This window comes from Crocodylus siamensis, chromosome 12 (genome assembly GCF_052110815.1).
Source record: "Crocodylus siamensis isolate JL-2025a chromosome 12, ASM5211081v1, whole genome shotgun sequence".
Classification (NCBI taxonomy): domain Eukaryota; kingdom Metazoa; phylum Chordata; order Crocodylia; family Crocodylidae; genus Crocodylus; species Crocodylus siamensis.
Genome location: NC_143406.1, coordinates 46,641,826 through 46,664,530, shown reverse-complemented (window position 1 = coordinate 46,664,530; position 22,705 = coordinate 46,641,826). Strand labels below are relative to the sequence as shown.

Sequence of the window (22,705 nt, the reverse complement as noted above, 5' to 3'; positions counted from 1 at the left end):
TGTAGGTTGGATTCAGTCTATCTATTTGTATATCTGTTTATATCTATATGCATCTATAAGTGCATGTCTGGGAGGTTGTGTTGGCAAATACCAGCCCACTTCCTTCTAGCAGGCAAGTATGTCCTGGAGTCTCGGTGCTTGCATAAACTACAGATGAGGTGAGGTAGACGCTGCCTGAAGGTTGGTATGTGGGCGCTTCTCCCCCAGCCTTGCCTGAACACGCTGCAGGAGAACCACCTCGGCTCTGCTAATTGCATCTCTCTTCTGCAGACGGTGTAATTTAGCTGAGACTTCACCATAGGAGTTGTCAAGATTTTAAGTAAAACAAACATCTGCGGGGAGGAACTTCACAGGCAGCACCTAACAACGTGCAGCCGAGCCCAGCGAGTATCTTCACGTAGAAATGAGGGCCCTTCTCAGCTAGAGGGGGGAGAAGATGAAGTGGCACTTGCCAGGTGAGCCCAGGAGCTGTGACCTGAGGTCCTTCAGCTCTCCCTGGCGTATCACAGGCCGCAGCGTAGGTGCGTAGCGACTTGCCCAGATACCTTGCTCTCCTGCCCTGAGTCGGCCCTGAAATGGTTTCACGCTGAATCCTTTCTTCCTACAGCTTAGAGAGCAGGGGATGGGTTTGGAGATTTGCATTTCCAAAGGAACCAGAATTGCGTCTAGAGCAGCGGCGGGCAGTTATTTTGGGCAGAGTTTTAGCAAGCCATCGAGGGCTGCATGACAGGCAGCCAGGAGCAGATAACTGTTAATTTTCTAAGTTTTTTTAGGAGTCCCACGGGCCGCATCCAGCCCAGAAGCCGCATTTTCCCACCGCTGATCTAGATGATCTCCGACTCAGTCTTCTGAGGACCAAAGAGTTTGAGGCTGATCTCCCCGTGCCCCCAGAAGACATAGGCTAAAAGCAGCACTACTGGGATGCCATTGATTTGGTCCATCTGATGATGGAGACCCTCGGATAAAGAGCTCCACGCTCCCTCCGCCAATGTGGGGTGATTTCCTAGAGCGCAGCCTTGGCTGCCTTTGCCAGCTGAAGGATGATCATTTGCTCCTAAAAGTTTTAGGCAAAGACATGAGTGCTCTGCACTCGGCCATCGTCCCTGTGACATCAGTATCGTCCCTGAGGGACTCGGAGGGACATAGAGATGACCGGGTCCATGGTTAGAGCCAGGAAGGATAATACCGGACAGGATGCTGGGGGGATTTTGGTTCCCAGCTCAGCCGTAGATCCCACCCGGGCCCCTTTGTTTGCCTTGTACCTAAGTTTCCCACCTGTAGAACGAGGGCCATCATTTTCTAGAGGAGTGTGGTGAGGTTAATGATTGGGAGGCCCTTGGATATGGCATGTAATGCTTCAATGGGTGGGCACAGTCCCATAGCAAGCCAGGATCATAGGAGGGAAAATAACCCAGCGGTCCCGGTCCCTAGACCCGTGCTATCGCCACGACACTAAGCGCCTTTCCTTGGGGTTACGAGCAACGGGAATCCCACTCCAGCACGAGGGTGGCGTGCTACTACCCTGCAAACCGCATCCTAAGAAAGCTTCTCCCGACCCGCCTCCCCACGGCATCATTTCACCCCGTTAATCACTGGGGCCTCGAACAACTCTGGATAATCTCTCCCTCTCCATGGTCTTTTCTTCTTCATCCCAGAGCGTGGAGGTGAACGGTGGCTTGGCTGTTCAGCAGCTCCTGAAAGATGATCCCCCTCCTTGCACTTAATGCTCCATCAGCCTGTCTCGGATTTCCCCCCCGCAGTGTGAAGGATGAGTTCATCCTGGCTTTTTTCGGTGTGGTTGGCCAAGCACGCTCCACGTCCGCTGTTATGGATGAGCGCTCCTCGGCGGCGGGCTCTTTGTCAATGCTTCTCTTGTTTGCTTGCCTCTCCAGCTACCCGTACGCGGCCCCTACACCGGGGTGCATTTGTCAAAGGGATTCTCCTTAAGGGTCTGTTAGCTGGGGATGAAAAATGGCTTGGCCAAACAGCTTTAAGTAGGCCCTTCTGCATCATCGTGGCAGCAATAGAGACGGCGCGTCTGGCTTTTGATTAAGGATTTCCAGCGCCATTCGTTGGGGAGAAATAAACAACTTCTATTGAGTTTGTGTTTTAATGACAACACTGCCGCTTTTGATCTTTGCGTTATCGGAGAATAGCCGAGGATGTGGAAAGGATCACGTAGCCTCTGCAAGGGCCACGGCGCCTTTAGCCGTGCAACAGAGTCAGACGTAGCTGTTTTTGCTCCTTTATAATCCATCCGTAGTGGAAAGGACCAACGGTGACGGGTACCTTGAGCAGGTGTGGAGTCTGTAAATAGTCGTGAGGAAAGCGAGCAAAACTCACTCGCGTTCGAGCATAGAAAAGTTGAGACGTTGTCAGGGGATGGCAGGGGAAGAACTTCCTTTGGCCTCCTGCCTGTTGTAGTTTGGCTAAAAGACTGCGGCAAAGCAAAAGTGAGGTGTAAAGACATCGGTTGAATATGTAAGCTCTTTGGGCGGGGGGCTCTGTATTTCTTTGCATCCTTATTCAGGCTGTGGAGCATATTCCAGGGCTACCAATTTTCTAGCAAGTCTCTCAATAGCTGATGTTTCTGCTTCGGTTCCCGGGTCCTGGAGTGCCGTGATCCTGCGAGAACTGCAGTGTACATGGCACGCAGAAACGTTTCCACCTTTTGTGGTTATAGAGACACACTTACAAATATGCTCCGAGTAGAGTCTAAAGGCTCACCAATGCCGAAGGAAAAGTAAAAGTACCCAAAAGCCATTATTTAGAACAAATTAAAAAAAAAAAAATCATCATCTTCATGCTGGCAAATTGATTTGGGGTGCTGGACACATGATGTTTGAACATTTGTGGCTGTCAGCACAGTGTTTGCACTTAAATAGCAAGCAGTTATGGAAGTGAAAACTTCCAGCACAGGTGGAGTGTGGGGGAGGCTGCTGCCCTGCGTTGAAGTTTTAATTTCCATGACTGCCTTTGAAGTCCTGGAAGTTCCCATTAGTCGTTGCCATATGTCCTGTGGCTCCAGGTGCCGCGTGAGAGCCACCCTGGGATTACTACAGGTACCAAGTGCATCGCCCTGTCAATAATATGCTGAGGCATGATGGCAGTGTCCCCATCAGCTGCAAACCAGCAGGGGATTTGAGTAAGACCTTCCCTGGATGCCTCCAGATGTGCGACGAGGCGGGTGGGAACCAAAATATACACTCCCTCCACCTGCCTGGGGTTTGGTTTGCGCAGAGCCCGTGTAGACATGGCTGTAGATACCCTGCACCCCATCACATCCCTGCACTCCTGCGTACAGTGACATCCTTCCGCTTCTTGCTTTTACCAGGAAAGCGGTACATCAGCCACGCCAACCCGAAACAGCTCACGCAGCGCACTTGCCTGCGCGCCTGCCCTGTTGCACGCGCACACAAAAACCGTCGTCGTACCTCTCCATTCATTTGCTGTCCTTTGCAAGTGAGAGACTTGCCTTTTTTTTTTTTTCTCTTGAGACCTCTTGGTCTGATAACTGGAAACCTGGGCTGTTCTGGAGGTTTTCAGTCCCCACTTTTTTGAGGCCATCTCTGAGACCAAGCAAATGTCTATGGGGAGAGAGTCCAGCTTTTAAGAGCGACAGCTTTTTATTTGCGCGTTAGTAGGAGAGCTTTCGATTTCTTGCCCCCGTCCTTTCTCTCCTGTGGCGGGGGGAGCAGTACGCAATCTGATCGAGCTTGGCACGTGTGCCACATGAAACGAGCTTTGCATTTTGCCGAACAGAAGCAAAGGGATAGGAAAGTGATGCTGCAAGGCTTAGATAGGCGGCATCATCCGTGAGGCTCTCTCTGGGAGCATCTCCCGAGGAGCTTCTTCTTGGGAAGGAAAAATGCAAGGCACTGCGTCAACGTACTCATTCTCCTGGGAAACAAAACCTGCTAATTCCTGACTCCAGCACCTCTGGGATGAAAGGAGAGAGGTGTTTCTGTTGGGAACACGATCTCCAAGGTTCATCTGGTAGAGGAGACCTAAAATCAATGGAGAGCAAAGCTTGGGAAGGTCAAATAATGCCTCCCCCCGCTAGTTCTGCTGCTTTTGTTGCAGGTGGCATCGTTGAACTGGGTTCCCTCTGTTTGCATTGTTTCAGATTTTCCGAGCAAGGCACATAGCGCTTCTGTAGTCTCCTCTGATCTTCCCCTCTGTCGACATCCTATTTGCAATTCGTAATAAAGGAGTGGAGCATTTTGCATTTAGTTGGCCTTGTTGCGCATATCTATTTGGGTAAGTAATTTTTAGCGGTGACTTTTATGTCACAGAACACAGGGGTAGAAGCAATTCCATGGAGCATTAGGAGATCAAAAAGGTCAATTGAAAGGAAGAAAAATTACCATCAGCTATCTTCAATTAAACTGTTATCACTTCACATGAAGGAACCCATTTAAAGGAGAGGCATAAAACCTCCGAATGGAGTTGGCTGAGAAAATAATTTCTCCATTTTAATTCCCAGAGCAAGAGAGATGACATCCATCAATACTGTTAAGGAGGTATTTTTTTCAAGCTAGTTGTAATCAGCGGTGGTTGGGAATTTTTCAACCAAGAGGTTTTTCTGTCAGAAAATGCCAGTTCGCGGGAACCAAAACTTTCTGTGGAAACTCTTGGTTTACAACTCGGCTTGCATTCAGAAAAGCTTCCTCGCGTGGAGGTGGAGATCTGGGCAGAACGAGAGAAAAAGTTACTCTGGAATAGCCAGTGTCCAATAATAGAATTAAAAAGGGGTTAACAAAAAAAATAGAGAGTTTAAAACAATTTGGGGGAAATAACCTTTCCCTGTGCAGTTATTGCAGCTATTCAATCCGTTTGAGATGCAGTAGGTTTACCACTTCTCCCGTTTCTGTCAAGTCTTCAGGGTTATATAAAAATCGAATGGCTCAAAGCTAAAACCCAAAGAACTACAGTTGTACAAGCTGCATTCAGGCAGCCGTCATGAAGGGGCAAAATCCCAATTTTTCACTTTGCCTATTTTTATTTTAAGGGTCTTGGTAATGTAACGGAGACTTTGTGATTCTGAAGCATTGAAAACAGGCTAGAATAAGATGGGCTATAATAGGATAGGCATAAAATGCACTGTCTTTTAATTCCAGTGTAAAACAGACCTGGAGCACTTTAGGTCATCCAAGATCCCACTCTGCTTTTTGAGGCAACAGAAGAATTAGCTTTGGTTTCTGGTCAGTGTTCAAGTGCTTTCCACATTTGAATTCTTGCTGCAGCTTCAGCTGGACCTGAGAGTCTTCTCCCAACCCAATCCCACATGCTGGTGGCATGTTCCTGTACCCTGCCGACCAGGACAGTATTGCAGGCCAGAAATGCTGCATCTTAGTGGTGGGTGAAGTCCTCTTCTTGCATTGGTGCAGAGGGCTGAATTCGATGACCTGCAAGGTCCCTTCCAACTCTGGTTTCTTGGACTCCCTTCACCCACATAGCCTAACACTTGTACACGCCACAGGGGTTTAATTTGGTTTAGTTCTCCCTAAACTGAAACAGTGGGTTTTTAATTTTCAGTGAGGGAGAATTAAACCATATTAACCCCCTGTGGCATGTATGCAAGGGTGGGGGCCCAATCCTTGCCTGTCTTTCCAGCGGCAGGGTGGGAGTGAGCTGCTGATGGGCTGAGCGGTCCCTGAGCTGCGCGGAGGCCCGGTATTTCCCTTCGCGGCTGCACGGGTGCCGATGCCTCCCTCTGCAGCAGAGGCAGCACCCACAGGTGACATCCACCTGCTGGCACCTGGCCTGGGGAGCACCGCAGCTGTGGAGGGAAGCACCGGACCCTCAACACAGCTCAGGCAGGCAGGCAGGCTCCAGGAGATAAAAGATCAGGCTCCTCGCCACTGGTCTGAGTGTGCTTGCAGCGGGAGAAGGCGGCAGGGCCGGTGCCCAGGCCCTGGAAGACTGCCAAGCCCTGGGGACGTCGGCTTCCTGCACCCCATGCACTTTGTTAGGTAGCAAACTAAAACATCTCAGAGGTGTTTTATCTTGCTACGTTACAGAGTCATTTAAAGCGGAATACGCCGCCGAGCGTGCAAACCACAACGCCGTTAAAGCGGTGCAAGAGGGCATTTAAGTCGCTTTAAAGGCCAATTTTGTGGCGCATACAACAGCCCAATGTTCATCTCCTATTTGGCTGACATGAGCTGAGAACCTATCAGAGTGCTGCAGTGTCAAGCACGTGGCAATTTGCAGCGGGGGTTTTCCCCAAAGCGAAAGCAGAAGTACGTCATTATTTCATACTGTGTATAGAAGGAGCTTTGGAAGGAAAGGCTCCCTCTACATGTATCCTGTCATCTCCATCCTCGAATATAAACATGCTTATGGCTTTCCAAGTGCTTCACAACAGAGTGAACCTGGAGTTCTCTCAGGGGGTTTGGAAGGATTTATTTAAGTCCTAACCACTGTAAATGAGGTGCAAAAGGGAACGCCCCAGTTTCCCTGAGAGGTCTAGATTTGCTGGAGTTCTGAATGATGGATGCAGGGAGAATTGCCCCAAACAGCCTGAATTATCAGCCGTTCATGATGAGGTCTGATTATTTTGTTCTGGGCCAAAAAACGCCCCCCAAAACAGCCACATTGGCTGTAGGAGTGACAAGAACTCTCCTTCCTGGACCATTCACCACTGAAGGAGCTTTACTTTGGAGCTCAACAAGCAGGTCAGTTTGTAGCACCAACTCTCAAATGATCTCTAGCTGCACACAAATGGCAAGTCAGACTGATCCGGGCTGAACTGCTTTACTCATCATCCCGCCAGCTCCAGCCACTTGCTTGTCAAGCAGTTACAGATTCGTTGCAAGTTTGTAGTCCTTTAACCGTAATGGAGAATAAAGCCAGTCCTTTGCAGCAAATGCCTGTTACGTGGCTCTTCATTGCATACGAATGGATGAGCAGTGCCTGCATGAGATGGCAAGGGTGCCTTGACCCTGCATGAGATGGCAAGGGTGCCTTGATGACCCATGAGATGGCAAGGGTGCCTTGATGACCCATCCTCCAATGAACAGCACACTGAAGGCTGGGCAGCATCCGTGTCAAGTTGAGCAAGGGTTCAGAGAGTCCTCTTTGGAAGTGGTCATGAGTGGAAGGACACTGAAGCATTAACACCAGCCATCCCAAAGTCAGGACCACGGAGTCACCATCTGTGTAACCACAAAGAAGAAATGGTCCCAGTCTCTCTTAGATGCCACAAGAGTCCTGAAGGCAACAGAGAGCAGCCCAGCAACATGGGACCCAACTGCAGTCCTTCTTCAGCCACACCAACCCCAGCTTCCAAAAAGAGGCCTGTGAAGTCCCTCTGCAGCTGGCATGATGGGCAAGGCATGGGGATGGAGATGAGGGACAAAACTCAGGCTCCTGGAGAAAATAAATCTAAACAGTGGCTTTCCCTGAGCCATGGCCAGTGCTTTGCTAACCCCGGGTGATCCTCAAGCTATGTGGACTAGGTATATCTGAATTCAATATGAAGAATAAACCAGAAGCAGCAATAAAATTAAATGTTTTACCACCCACTGGTCCACACTTCCTTCCACATGTGGGAACAGAACCCAGGAGTCCTGATTTCTAGTCCCCACACTAAATCCTGTTGCTCCAGAGTACAATAGGAATTGGGTTGTAAAAAAATATACACGTTTTAAAAAGTTATGGTTAAAAAATTTTAAAGCTGTATTTTCTGATGCTGTGTTCCTTTTAACAACTTTATCGATTCGCTCCCTTCCTGTGGTGCCAGCATTTTAAATCCATTTAAGCTATTTTCTGCAATTTTTGAACAATATTTCCTTAAAAAAAGAAAAAACTAATCCTACCCAAACCATCATTTTAATCTCTCCTTAAAAGTAGGCTTTCATCTAGCGATTGCTTTCACAGTGACGCATAACTTTAGAAATCTAATATGGAGCCCAGTAATCCATCAGTTAAACAGATTAGTTGCGTAGGAAGCTGTACAGCTCACTGAGTAAAGCAATGGTTTTAATCTCTCTCGGCACACCCAGTGCCACAATAAGTGCCAGGTCCATGGTCTATAATCGAGGAAGGTTGATAAAAGTCAATTTGTTCCATTTGGATTGCTGCTCCCTCGGGAAGGATGGACGGGGAAGACTTGCTCATCCGTATGAGTCGGCGTTCCATTATAGTTGAGACGGCATAAATAGGCTCTGTTGGGAGTGCTGAATTATGAGGCTGGGGAAACCACCGAGGAGAGGGAAATATCTCCACTGCATCTCTGTGCAGCTGCTGGCATTGTAGAGCTCTGCGGGGGCAGGAGATTGGCCATCAGCAGCTGCCCTCTCTGGCAAGAGGCAGACATTACACATCATCCGGTATAAGTGACCAGAAACCGGTTCAAATCTGTAACACAACAGAAGTTCAAAATGGCCAAAATTGGTTTAAGATAAACCTAGATGGATGTAGTATCCAACTAAACTGATTTAGGTTAAATCAATTTATGGAACTTCTGTCCCAGATTCCCCCCAGATTCAAGTTAATTCACAGTCCCCCAGCATCCCAGAATGCTTTGCACCTCCCTTCAAATACCCGCCCCTTTCAGGGTGGGCGGGCTAGCCTTGACCGAAGCTATCTGCTCCAGCCAAGCAGGAAGACATGCTGTAACATCCCTTGGCATCTGGCCTGGGCTACTGCAGGCATGGCTGCATTTCTGGAATCAAAAGTGAGTGTCTGTTCACTTGCTTCTCGGTTCAGTCTACACAGCGCAGACTAACCTGCAAAGATTGATTCGATTCAACCTTGGACTTTTTGACTGCCTGTACTTCACCTCAATGTCGCTTAACACTATCCAATTCTCCATTTTCCCCTCTTCCTGGCTTTAAAGCTGTAGAGCTTGAAGGAACCTTAGGAGGCCGCGTATTCCCATCCTGGCGCTGAATCGGGAGCAAGCGTACTCAAACAGACGCTTCTTACTGCTTTAAAAAACCTCCGTTGAAGATTTCACAACCTCCCCTTGGCCAATCCGGAGTGAGGGTGGGGCCAGTGGGATTCTCTACCTTCCTCTCAGATCCCTGCTCCTCCTAGCTATGCACTGCCCTAAGTGTAGGCACAGCCAAAAGAGTTGCAAGGAAGCATGCTTGACATGCGTTTCCACCAAGGAACTGAAAAACAGGACTCTTTGCAGTCCGTTCCTCATTCAGAAATGGACAGGGGACAAAGCATTTAAAAATAGGATGGTCTGGCATAAAACAGGTCTAGTGGCCACCCTACCTGTGCCATAGCTTCTCTATCAGCGCTGGGAGCACTAGTTATTTTCAGAAAAATGCTGGGGGAAAATGGAGTACTATGCAAAGGTATTGGTACTGTTGTTGCCTGGTCTAGAAAACAATACTGAACGTGTCGGAAATGGTGTAAGCAGCGTGGCGCGGATTGTAAGCGGCGTGGCAGGGATTGAAGCCCTAGGTGGATGAAGACGAAGCGGGTGTGCTCGTTAGTTATGTATCTGTGCGCAGAACTTGGCCAAGCAGGAGGGTGGCAAGGGAGCCTGCGGCATCCGGCGTCCAGGTTCTGCACGATAGCAGCCCAGCCCGTGGTCGTATGGCAGTGCGGTGTGTAAGCCCAGAATAAGGATTTTTGAAGGTTAAGTGAAGATGTTAGCGTCTCCCAAGGGGGCTGTGGCCAAAGGGTGTAAAAGCAGCCACTGATCTAGGATGCTTTAGGACCAGGAACCCAACTAGCAATACCTGGAGATTTCCAAAGGGGATGATGCCCAGGAGCAGCAAGTGGACTTAAAGGGCTGAGGTTGCTCTGCACTGCCCAGTGTGTGTGGAGAGAGGCTTTCGCAGATGGAGATGTTATAATCTAGTGGGCTGTTTTGCAGCTGGAGCTGCCAAGTTTGTGTCTGGGAAAAGTTTAGGTCTGTAGTCGGCTCCCTGGGCTACTCTGTGCTTTCTCAGTGGAGAGATGAAGACAGTTTAGATACCAAGATGGAAAACACCATCTCCTCCCTCCATGCAGTTTCTGGTTTCCCGCCTGCCCCTCTCCGTCCCCTCCTTACTTTTGCCACTGCCGTCTCCATGCATGCTGCAGCCTGGGGCACTGAGCACAGCCCCGCAGCAGTGCCATGGGGCCGGGCTGGGACTTTGCTCTGTGCCCCAGGCTAGACCAAGGACCGAGCCTGCTCACGTGGAGCAGAGGTTGGGGGGGACAGGCAGGGGGCAAGCTGCTTGACCTCCCCACACCGCCTGCCCCCCACTGCCTACCCCCCTGCAGCAGCGAGGGGATGAATTAAAGGCAGCACTCCAATAGTGAGTTTCTTTACATGGAAAGTTATAACCAATTTATATATTTTCCAAGGATAGAATCTAATTAAGAGGGGCGGGGGTCATCTTACATTCAGAGTCATCTTGGATTCAAGTAAATACAGTATTTCTCTTGCATATTTTACTGTCTTAGATGATTACTGCTCTGTTACTCTAAACTGCCGGGCTGCTGTCACTCCTCTTGCAAATGCTTCTGTAGCCTATGAACACAATAAAGAATAACGCTGCCCAGTACACTATCCAGTACTGTGCTAATTCCCCTGGTTCAATTTTAAATAGTCCAAGCGGTTGTATAATTTGGGGTTCACCTACTCACTTCCCCCAGTTGTTAGTAGCCGCAAGGGGCTTTCCTCTTTCCCTCTCCCTGTCTTTTTAATACTCTATAAACCCCGCAAACTGACTTTGGTGCCAGAGTCCTTACACAAGTGAAATACATGGCAAGGGAATAAGCAGCAAGTGGAAAAAGAGACGGTAAAAAAAATAGAAACGAGGGGAGAAGCGGATTATGAAGTGTCCAGAAGAGAGTGTGAGCTGACAGGTCCTTATGGGAGAATATTATTGCTCATCCTCTTGGGCCAAGTCCCTGCAGACTCAGCTTCAGCTATAAAAACAGAAGCCAGGCGCATGCTGACACGCACGGTCCCATTGATGGCTTTAGGCCCGGAACGGTGAAAAACCCAGCGACAAAAATGAACGGCATGTTTCTGAAACTCAATGTTCCCGGGTTGTTTACAGTCCCCTGCCTCTGTGCCAGGCTCGGCGGGTGCTGTTCTCCGGGACGAACTCAGCTGCGATGGGGGTGGAATCGCTGAAGTAAGCAGGAACTTTTGCTTGAGAAGCTCACGGCCACGTGTCTGAGCCGTGTCCTGGCAAGAGGAGGGCAGCTGTTGCATACCCCAGTGAAACGCAGGACCTCGCTGTGCTGAACGCTGCCCGTACCCATAGCGGATGCCTGCCCGGGAGGGTTGACAGCGTGCATCAACAGGACAGACAGTAGGAGAGATGAGGCAGGTTTGCCTGGGACCAGATGGCAGACTCCAGGTCTCCTGGCCCCCACCGCAGCCCGTTGCCCATCAGCCATGCCGCTTGTGAGGTGCCATCCCCAAGTTGATCTACGACTGGACTTTTGTTTCCAGGCAGGGAGAAACCGGGATGGTCTCTAGCATGGGACTGCCACCATGAAGCCGGCCATGCCCACTCCGTGGCACGCCCCGAAAGAGTTGCCGTGCAGCTGCTGCAGTGGTGTCGGCAGACACCCAGCTACGTGACATCTGCTCTGGGGTGTAGCACACCCGGAACAAACTGGGTGGGTTTCACAGCAAGAGCCTATTCCACCCCCCCAAGATTTTCAGCCCCAAAAAGGCATGTGGAGCGCCGGAGTGTCGTTGTAGCCACGAGGCTCCAGGAAATATGTGAGAAGCAAGGAGGGGGGTTTTGGCGATGTCTCTTATTGGACCAACTGTATAGCTGGGAGAGACATTAGACAGAAAAACTCATCCGTCATCTCTCCTTACCGTCCAGTTGCCCGATTAAAGATATCACCAAAAAAGCCCTTTGCTTCTTGCTAGTGGGTGCCGCGTTTTGGGGTGTTTGAACCCAAGTCGCACATCTGAAAGTTCTGAGATTTGTTCCTCACTCAGAAAAATGCACTTTAAAACCCTGGAAGAAAATTTGTGGCTGCTTACATCATTGAATATTTTGGGAGAAAGGAAAAGGGGTCCGGGGGAGTTATTCCTGTCGGTCAGGTCACAGCAGCGTCTTCTAGTGGCGGGAAGGGGGTTGGTTGATGAGCCGGTCTGGTGTCGAGTTTGCACAGGTCTGCACTAACCTTGATCGCTGTTCACTGGGACAGGAGAAAAGTGGGGAATGAAATGTTCTCTGAGCATTAAACCTTTTCATAAGCCATAAAAATCTCCATGGCGGTCTGTTTTCTAGGCTCTACTTGGTGTTGAAAGGGGGTAATTGCATTTGAAGGCATTATCAATGGGTTTTTGGCTCATGTGCTCTTCAGCTTCCACTCTAATAATACAAAAGGCCACATCAGCAACTTAGCCAGCATGCAGGGCCATCCATCCTTGTCTCTGCCCAGTGGCTCCAGTGCCCATGTCAATGCGGCTGCAGTCTAAATGTCTCTCCTTACAGCAGTCCTTGTCAACGCATTAGTTCTGCCTTGCACCAAATATGAGCAATAAAGGATAATGAAGATCCCTTCTTTGAAGCCTGGTTGGCTTTGCAGTGTCAGCACCCTGCCCATCATCAGCTTCACAGAGAAGCTGCTGGTTCATCTTTATCTCTCTGCTAAGAGATCAGTGACTAATTAGTGCTATTGATGATTTCATCAGGGCTTTTTCCCCTGCTTCACCACCCCCCTCCCCCCAATCCTCTGATCCCAGAGCAGATTTTGTCATCTCAGTCTCAGATGTGTCAGGCAAAAGTGGCAGCACCGGAGAATTAAGCGGCGAGGGCAGCAAATTGTCGAAACAAATGGGTAGACGGGTTCAAACAGCCGCCTTAGCACACTACCTTGCTGCAATCTCCACGTTTCTGAGGTCAAAAGTCTCGGCGCAAACGATCAGCAGGTTGGCTTTAAAAATCATGGCCTGATAAATATACTGTGGGTTCTTGTTATTTGTCTCTTCTTTTGCAGTGTTTTCAAGCATTTCTCTGCAAGGGAAAAAGGCTAGAAATGTGTGGGGGGTTTGTTTTTTTCACTGAACGCTGAAATTTCCTCATATTCATGTGACTCCACGAGGCAGGATTTTAAGAAAAGCAACAAATGAGCCCTGAAGAAACAGGGCTGGAAAGGCAGCTACTCCAGCCCTCTGCTGTGCTTTAAAACTTCCAGTGATGGACATTTCCCAGCTTCTCCAGGGAATCTGTTCCCATGGGGCAACCAGCCCGAATCTCCCTTGTTGCAACTTAAGCCCAATACTCCTTGCCCTGTCCCTCATGGAGATGGACAACGGTTGATCCCCATCTTCTTTGCATCAACCCTTTGTAGCTGAAGACTGTTATCAACATCCCCCGCTCAATCTTCTCTCTTCCAGGCTAATCCCAGTTCTTCCAGCCTGTCCTTGAATGCCATGTTTTCTAGACATCTCATTATTTTTATTGCTGTCCTCTTAGCTCTTGCTAACGTCTTTGTCTTTCTTCAAGCCTCAAGTATCGTGGCCACAGCCTTAAACGTTGCCGTGTAATTGCATGGCACCGAACAGCCTTTGTGGAGAGTCGGGTTAAAGTCGAGCTGAAGTTTCCAGGAATTATTAAATATCCTGAGAAGGTCAGGATGGAAATCAGCCATTTGCATAGGAATATCTAGGAGTGGTCTCAGCCCCTGGTAATGTACTGGCAACATTTACTTTAGCAGGGTTTTCATGAGTCCCAAGAACAAGCCTTCCTGACTCAAAGGATTTAGCAATGGGTTTAGTTGAACGTGACTCTGTTATAATCAGAGGAAACACCTCAACCCCATCTCTCCATTTAGTGACATGCTTTGCAAAAGGGGAACCCAAGGGGTTGATCTAGTATTGCCGGGAGCTGTTCCATACATTAATGGAGATGGTCCCTTTTTAATTTTTTTTTTTTTTTTTTTTTTTAGAGTATTTGGATGCTAAGGCCTGGGATGTTGGCTCTCGGATGTATCGTTATGATAAGGATGTCTGTGAATTATAATCAGCGGGTTGTTTGGGAGGACCAAGTGGATTAAAATTGCACACAATGGATGGGCCCAAGCAAGGTGGTTCATTTGCATCAGGCCAGCTGTTGTGTAGTGGGTCTGGAGCGGGTAGGGTCTCCTTGGCTGTTGTTGGGTGACGTTAAGCCTTTCCCCTTCCTTCCTGTTTGCTGAGTACTCAGTAGATGGTACAGCGAATAAAACGTGCATTTTTCTGTGCCGCACTATGGTATCACAAGGGTCTCCTCTCTTCACAATAGCAGATAATGCAGCAGCCGCCTCGAGTACCTGTCAGCTGCTACCAGGTGGTCTAATGGGTGATGAAAATAAAGGAAGCTATTATCAGTCAGGAGATGAGTCAGATAAGAAAATAACCCCTTTTCCTGCACAATATTGTTACACGGAGGAAATGGAAAAGTCTGGTTTTCTTTTGCAAAGTAACTGGCATTTAGCTTTCCAAGTGCACATTCCTGTTCTTCAAACTGCTTTGTGGGGAAGTAACTCTAGTGAGAAAAATCTGCCTGGATCTGTTTTTTAGGATGTACTTGTATTGCTGTAGTGCATAGGAGCCCTCCGTAGGGACCTAGGCTATCTTGGGCTAGGTACATATCAGTGCCAGTAGGTGATGAAAGAGGGACCCATAAAGGTTTTGCCTTAAAGGCTGCCACATGGAGCAAGGGTTGGTTTTCTTGGACTGTTGGAAGGTCAGTTTTCCATGTCTTTCTTCCAAGCTCATACCCACACAGATGCAAAAGGTCTCCTGTAGGAATAGGTGAGAATTTTTCCATGGGCTTCAGTGAGCATTAGATCACGTAGGACCGCAGAGAAGACTTCTCTCCATATTTCTAACCCAAATGTAAGAACAACCAAAAAAAAATACAAGCCACAAAGAACTCTTCCTATTATTTTTCAAAGGGGATTTTCAAAGATATCAAAGACCATATATCCCATTGACTTCCGGGAATCTCCATGCCCTTGTGGTTCTTCTGCAGCAGAGGATGGAGGCAGCAATTTAGTGTGTAGAGGGTAATGTGGGAGTTAAATCCAGGAGGAAAGGAGTGCCCTGACCACGGGCAATAACGAGCCATTCAGCATCTCCTCCTGTGCCTCCGTTTGACTGTGCATCTTTCTGTCTCGTAGCCGGATGAGCTGACCAACGCCTTGGAGATCAGTAACATTGTCTTCACCAGCATGTTTGCCCTGGAGATGCTCCTCAAGCTCCTGGCCTTTGGCATCTTCGGTTACATCAAGAACCCATACAACATCTTCGATGGGATCATCGTCATCATCAGGTCACTGCCAGCTGCATGCTTGTTTTTTCACCCCACACCTTCATTTAGTCGTTTCCAACCAGTCGGTAGGGCTATGAGTAACGTGGGTTTTGCTTAATCCAGAACTCAGAGGGGGGCTTAAGAGGATGTCATCTATTGGCTGTTTAGCAGCTTTAAGATCTCATCTTTAGAAGGTCTGTCCAAACTCTATAGACATTGTAGATGGAAAGTGAAGTCTCTTTCTGAAGCACATCTGGGGCAAGGGTGGATTTTCCATTGAAGTGTAGCGGGGATGGTTCTTGGGAAAGAATTGCATATCTACCCACATTTCTGGCAACATCTGCTTTTCCTAAATGAATACCTGTCTTGGAAAAGCCAGAACATGGCAATACTGCCAGTGGTGGGGCGACAAAATAAGGCATAGGCTCAGTGCCCTCTTCCGAGGGCATCTGTCATCACATAAGGCTGCTAGAGGTCAGGGAGAGGTGGTTTTGGCACAGCGGCATCCAGGCGTCTGTCCTCTTCAGTGTCTGTCCACACTGTGTCAGCTCTGGCAAGCCCATCCGTCTCACAGCTTCATGGTTGCTAAATTCGCTCATGGATTTTGCAGGGGAAAAACATTTTCTGAACTTCAGAAGGTGGAAATCAGTGTAGGGTCATGGTCTTCTAGTGGAGTGAGGCTAGTTTACTCCAGGTGGGACCTGGGTCATTGGGTTCAATGGAGTTACGCCCTGTTATTCCACTGGAGAATGTGATCCATTGACTCTCAGGAGCAATGCTAGTTTTCAAGCAGCCGACGAGCTAAGCCGTCGGCCACAGTTAAGTTACGGTGCCCAGAGATGGTCCAAGACCAGCTTCGTTGCGCTTCTGTGAGAGAGCAAATAACTGGGAACTCGGAGGTAATTCAAAACGCATAGCCAGCCGCTGGAAACTCAGAGGTAATAAGTGTAAACGCAGAGATCGTTCGAACTCCGAATTTACAACCAGCCACTTCTCTGAACCCTCTTGAACATTAGGGTGTTTCCAAATCTCAAGCTGCATCTCGAGGCCACCTCTTGTTGCCTTGGTGCAAACTAGTGACATATATACTAAATGCTTTTGAGTAGCTGTGTCGCAAGGCACCGCAGAAAAGTGGTAGATAAAACAACAGCGTTTTCTGTCACAAAAAGAGTATGCTTTGTTTTAAAGGTGCTGATCCTGAGGTCGTTCCAGCGTCCAGAAGTATTCTACAAAGCCAGAGCAGTGGAGGCAAATAGAAGAACTGACCCCCGTTAGCTTGACAAGTACCCCAAAATGCTGTCCGAGTAGATATGCAGTGAGAGACCTGCCGTCCAGCACACTTGGGTGTACTTGCATCAAACTGCCATGGAAGGGACCGGGAACATGAGTGTGTTTTTCCCTCTTGTGTCCCCACAGCGTCTGGGAGATCATCGGCCAGTCGGATGGAGGCCTTTCTGTGCTACGAACTTTTCGGCTGCTCAGAGTCCTCAAGCTGGTGCGTTTCATGCCCGCTCTTCGCCGTCAGCTCGTGGTCCTGATGAAGACGATGGATAACGTGGCCACCTTCTGCATGCTGCTCATGCTCTTCATATTCATTTTCAGGTACCAGCAGCTGCTGCTTTCCCTCCCTGGATTAATTGTTTGGCTTGCTTAAGTAATACACGGATTAGAATAACAATGGGGCATGTTTGCCAAGCAGCCTAGATCACGGGAGCGCTCTCAATAGGCTGACAGGCAGACATTCAATGGATGATTTACCCCTTTGTGGTCTTAGAGTTTCCTGTAATCGGGAGACAAATTATGAACACAAGCAAACAGCAGTAAAATAATCCCTGCAGAGTTCCTGGGAGACAGGCGCGTTTAGTTTAAAAGCAAGAAGTTGTCTACCAAGGGAATTTGCCAGCTCTGTGTTTCAGAGGGAGGAAGTACAATGTCCAGAAATTATTATTTTTTTAGCCCTGCTCTACAGATGAATATGCTGCTAGAAACTAGATGGATCATAGGGTAAAAGGGCCTCCATCCCTTGGTCAGCTTCCACACCTCTGATAAGTATTAATTAGTCATGATCCAGGAAAGCAAGACTAGGATAAAATGCAGGGTTGATTGGATGTGCTCTTTAGGACCAACCAACTACAAAGGGAATAGCACGGGCTGTTGTCTATGGCTATTTAATGGCTAGCATGAAGAAGATGTTTGGTCTCAACTGGCAAAGGACAAGCATCCGTATCATCAAACCCCACTTCCTAGCAATGCCACAGGATGTTTCCTCCATGCAAACCCGCTTCCAAGCAATGGCACAGGAAGTTTCCTCCACGCAAAATACTTGAGACTTCAGAAATACCAATCCAGCGTCTTAGCTGGTTCAGAGTGGCATCTTGCCAGTGCATGTACCTCAGTTTAAACCAGCTCAGAATTTTCTCAGATACATATGGCAAGCAGTTTGGAAGCAAATATTCTTTTATCAAATGCACGAGAGGTGTAACCAGTTTATATAAATCTCCTTAATGCTTGCTGGTGTCATTCCAAGCTGTTTTCTCTGATCTTCTTGTGCTTGTTACTTTTTCCCCCTTATTATTCATGTTGGAGTTTCTGTCATGTTGAAGTCCCGTGAAAAAGCTCATGACACCGTGTCTAGTACAAAGCCTTGACATAAGGCAGTCCAAAAGAGAAGAAAGTCACCCTTGCAGCTGGCAGTAATTGGCCACTCTGTTGTCCATACCAGTTAAGAGGACAAAGACCGAATGGGTCCTAAATGGGGAGCTCCTTTCTCTGCTCCTGGACTCATTTAATCAGCTTAGGAGAAAATAGGTCCTACTGTGCCAAGTGTAGAGCAGTCTCTCTGTTAACCATATCTCTCTGCAGAAGGTCTTTAGAGGGGTATCTGAGACATGTTTGTGCTCATGGAGGAGTTTACAGCTGCATCACTCATAGCTCTTTGTTCTGGGAACATCCCTTCCGAACTAAAGCCGACGCAGCGTTTAGGAAACTAATGATTTGATGGTGCCAGTGTGTGTGTTGGATCCCAGAGCCCAACCTACTCTGAAGGGAAAGGGCTGTAGACAGTCTAGACTGAAACAGCAGGGACAAAACCCACTGTCTTCAATGAAGATTTTCCAGGGAGTTTCATAGATTTCATAGACATCAGGGCTGGAAGGGACCTCGGGAGATCGAGTCCAGCCCCCCGCCCAAAGGGCAGGAAGTCAGCTGGGGTCACAGGATCCCAGCAAGATAAGCATCCAATTTACTCTTGAAGGTGTTCAATGTAGATGCTTGAACCACCTCCGATGGCAGGCTGTTCCAGACCTTGGGGGCTCGGACAGTAAAGAAATTCTTCCTTATGTCCAGCCTGAAACGGTCTTGCTACAGGAGCCTAAGACAAGGGTCATAGCCGTGCTCTTCTGCATTCACACCTTCATCCTCTTTCCACTGATAAATGTAAAGCAGGCTTTTATCACTGAAATGGCGGGACCCCTCCTTGTGGGGTGTCTCATCCTCCATGGAGTATCACTCCCCACCTCCCAAAACAGGGGTGCTCCTCCAAGATGGCGCACACACGGTGCAGTTGTGCAAGAAAAGTGCCCCAAAAGGCACTGTGGTGCTTCTTAAAGCTACACATTCCCATAAAGCACATGTTCTGTATCCCTTCCTTTTCCCCCCTCTAGCATTCTCGGCATGCATCTTTTTGGATGCAAGTTTAGCTTGAAAACAAAGACGGGGGACACCGTTCCAGACAGAAAGAACTTCGATTCCTTGTTGTGGGCCATCGTGACTGTCTTTCAGGTAAGACCCGAATCTTCTGGTTAGTTTTTACTGCATGCCGAGGCAAGCAGGGTCCCTTTGCACGACACCACCACCATAACCAACTTCCTTCTTAGCAAAAGCCAAAGATTGGAAGGGCCCGGAGATTGATCTGGATTTGTATTCACAAGCTGGGCACGCGGAGCGTTCCTCGAAGGCTGTTGCTGTTGCACCATTGCTGTTGCACCGTGCCCGTGAGCAGGTAGCAGAGCTCTGTCTCGGGACGCCGGGCCCAAACCGTTCACCAGTGCTGCAGCTCGCGTTTAAACCAATCCTGTTCTTTTAGACTTTCAAGAGGAGCAATCTGACTCGGGTCAAGCTGCCTCAACCGGTTTTGGAGCTGCTGACTCCATGCACAGTGCATTTGAGACATAGGTTTCCAGGCTGGTGAACAAATTGCGGGGGGGACTTAGAAAGCGCTCAGTATAAAGAGGCCAGATTCCTATCGTAGATGTGATGGGCAGTATCGCTGGACTGTCACTTCCATTTCAGTGTTGCACAGTAAAGCGTTGACACCGCTCTTTCCAGAACAGTAACTTTCATAATGTTACAGTCCTCTTTACAAGCCACAGCAGATGGGGATGGGCTGTAAGGGAGCATCTCTCTGAAAATGTTAAGCAAGATCTCTGAGCGTCTAGGATAGGTGCGCTTCTTGAAATGATTGGCATTCGACATACAAATTGATCCAAAGGGAGCTGGATGAAGCATGTCAGCTCTGGCCGATAGCATGATGCCTGGAGAGAAGGAGAAATGGATTTTAAGTTGCTGCCAGGTGGAATTACTATCAGATTCACACAGTTTAAGCCTCTCTCTCTCTCCTTTTTTTTCTTTTTAATATTAGGCCCCTGCATTATTTTTAATGGGGAAAGTCTCACAGGTAAATACACTTAGCACAATGCCTAAGGACTTAGGCCTATGCCTCCATTGAGGTTAATGTTAATTATAATACCAAATACAGCCGAGTCTGTATTCCCAGCCCCAGACACTACTGCTAATTTAACAGCAGGGTGAGACATGATGTTGGTGGCAGGACCTAGACAAAGGGCAAGAAATCAACACCTTATTTTTCTGAACCCCTGGATTTTTCCATTCCAGGACAGCTAGAAGGTTGGCCAGTTTCTTGCCATCAGACTTGCCATTGAAAAGAGATGCCGGATCTCACCAGTTGATCATTTTTTCCATCCTAGAAGTACTCCAAGTTTCTGGAGTCCCCATATGTCATTAGCAAGGGGAAACTCTGGTTAATTTATGAAGGGAAAAACAAGTTGTAATGAAAGGAGGGCTAAGCCCCAAACTGGTGAAGCCCTTGGCAAGTCAGTTAAGTAGCAGATCATCACTGGAGCAGGAAATCCCCCACCAAGGAGAGGAGCCGAGTGCTGGTGCACCCTGCATGTTACTATAGCTGGGCCTTAAGCTAACAGCCGCTTTGAAGAGCAAGGGGAGCCCGTGGGCCGGCGGAGACTGTCTTGAGCATGCTTTGGATGCAAGCTTTGCCTTGAAGATGCATCTCCCAGGTGGAGATCTAACTAAAGAAATCCTTTGCATTAGTTTACAAATGATTAGGCTTGGTGCAGGTTAGGAAGGAAAGCAGGTCCCTGACTGCAGCAGAGGAAGGGATAAATGAATGAATCCACGTGCATTTAAAAAGCCCCTGGGAGGAAGGCGGAGTAAGAGCAAAGTCTTCCCCTTCCCCTCCACAGATCCTCACGCAAGAAGACTGGAACGTGGTGCTCTACAACGGGATGGCATCCACCTCCTCGTGGGCCGCGCTGTACTTCGTGGCCCTGATGACCTTCGGCAACTACGTTCTCTTCAACCTCCTCGTAGCCATCTTAGTCGAAGGCTTCCAAGCAGAGGTAAGAGGATTTAATAAAGTTTAATTAAGTTTAATGAACTGGGGGTTGTCCACGGGGCTCAACTGGCATGGTCCTGTACTATGGGGTTGACCACATAGTTTCCACGGACTCTTTCCCAGTAGGGTTTTGCCTGTTCTTGCTGAACATACTCGAGAGCTTGTGTATCCTGTAAGGAGCTGCCTGGTGCATCTCTCCTGATAACGTGCAAGGTAGAGACGCAGCTTACACCAGCAAAAAGTCTGAATATCTCTAACCCACGTCCCGAACGGGATAAGCTATCCTGTTCTTTTGCCACCGTTACTGCATCTACATCGGGACTTGGGCCAGCCTGGCTATGTCTGCTAGGAGCACATCGTTGCAGAAGCAAAGGGAAGTGGGAAATTATGTCAAAACAATGACGGAAGGCCAATAAAGATGGCAAAACCCTTCCAGGCCAATACCTGTGCAGATCAAAAGCCCTAAAAACTGGTGTATCCGTGCTGCTGGACTAGTACATTACTAGGGAACTTGGAGGTTCGTGTTTAGAAAGCCTTTCTTTTCTGCTCAGGGTCATTCAGATTACCAGATGTGTGGTCAGGGATGGATTTCTAGCTGTATGCTTCTGTCCCAGTATAAGTGAAGTTAAAACACAACAACTTACCCTTTTTCTTTTTTTTCAATACTAAAATGTTGGGCAGCTTGACTTCCTCGAGGACTAGAGAAGCAGGCCAGCTGACACACTCTCCTGAGTGGCAATGGTGTAACTTTTAAAAGGGTATAACTGAACACCCCTCCACATTTGGAGTCATTCTGTGCCTCGACTCACCTACCTTTAAAGTGGGCATAATGACAGTATCGTTACAGGGGGCTGTGGTGAGGAGCAATACAGTGAATGCTGTGAAGTGCTTATGCAATCAGGTAGAGGTGGTAGAGGTGATACATTTTATTAGACCAACTGGATTTTTGCAAACAGCAAGTCTTTCATTGCAAGCTTTCAGGTGCAAACGCCCTTCATCAGGCATAGGAGAAAAGATTGTAAAAGTTCTCCTGGGCAGAAATGAAAGTTCATATTTCAGAGGAGAGTTGAAGGTGTGGTAAAATCTTCTGTTTGGAAAAAATAATTTTATAAAGTGAAGGGCTTAGGTATTTAGGACAGTGGAAACCAGGTAAGTACATAAAATAGATAAGTAAATACTTACTCCAACTCAAAAAATAAGTGCTACGATAGTGTACATGGCCGGGGAGCTTGCTAGCATCCTGTTTCCTTGCCTTGGATGCGAGGATCAGGGAAACGACTTGACCTCTCCATCTCCGTTCAGAAGTTCCCAAGTTCTGGATCCCAGACCCCCTGCACTATCCCGCTCCATCCTCCCTTTCAGAGCAGGGCAGATCCATTTGTTGAGGATTTGAAATGAGAGTCATGATCCTGTTTCTGTTTAAAGTAGGATCTGCGTACATGTGCACGTTCTCAAGAAAAGCAGCTTTTATGAAGGCAGTAGTGCAGGGAAATGCTTTTGTGACTCATCTAAAAGCATCCAGCCCCAGTTCAAGAGGAGAATAATGTCTCTGAAACTGCTTTCATCACATTGGGGGGGGGGGAATGTCTCTCCATTTGGAAACAAGAACAGAAATATTGCCGAACATTTTAGAGCACTAACCCAGCCTTAGAAACGCTGGTCCCCGGTGGGGAATAATTTCATTTATCATTGTCTAAACTCCCCTGAGGAGCAGAGAAAAGCAAAAAAAATTTTTTTAAGTTTTTTTTTTTAAAGTTTTTAATTGTGACTCCAATTATCCCACCGTTTTGGGGTTGGTTTTCTTTCATACGTTCAACTTAAATTACAC

At 48.1% G+C, this 22,705-nt stretch overlaps 1 protein-coding gene across 3 annotated transcripts in view; it reads left to right on the top strand.

The window, feature by feature from the left end:
- Positions 1–22,705, top strand: part of CACNA1H (calcium voltage-gated channel subunit alpha1 H) — a 189,303-nt gene that overhangs the window by 90,460 nt on the left and 76,138 nt on the right. For all 3 annotated transcript variants that reach the window (XM_090024755.1, XM_090024756.1, XM_090024754.1), the window contains exons 9-12: positions 15,097–15,248; positions 16,644–16,829; positions 18,890–19,007; positions 20,726–20,881. In XM_090024755.1, the coding sequence (XP_089880881.1) occupies positions 15,097–15,248; positions 16,644–16,829; positions 18,890–19,007; positions 20,726–20,881 (612 nt within the window). The remainder of the gene's footprint in view (positions 1–15,096; positions 15,249–16,643; positions 16,830–18,889; positions 19,008–20,725; positions 20,882–22,705) is intronic.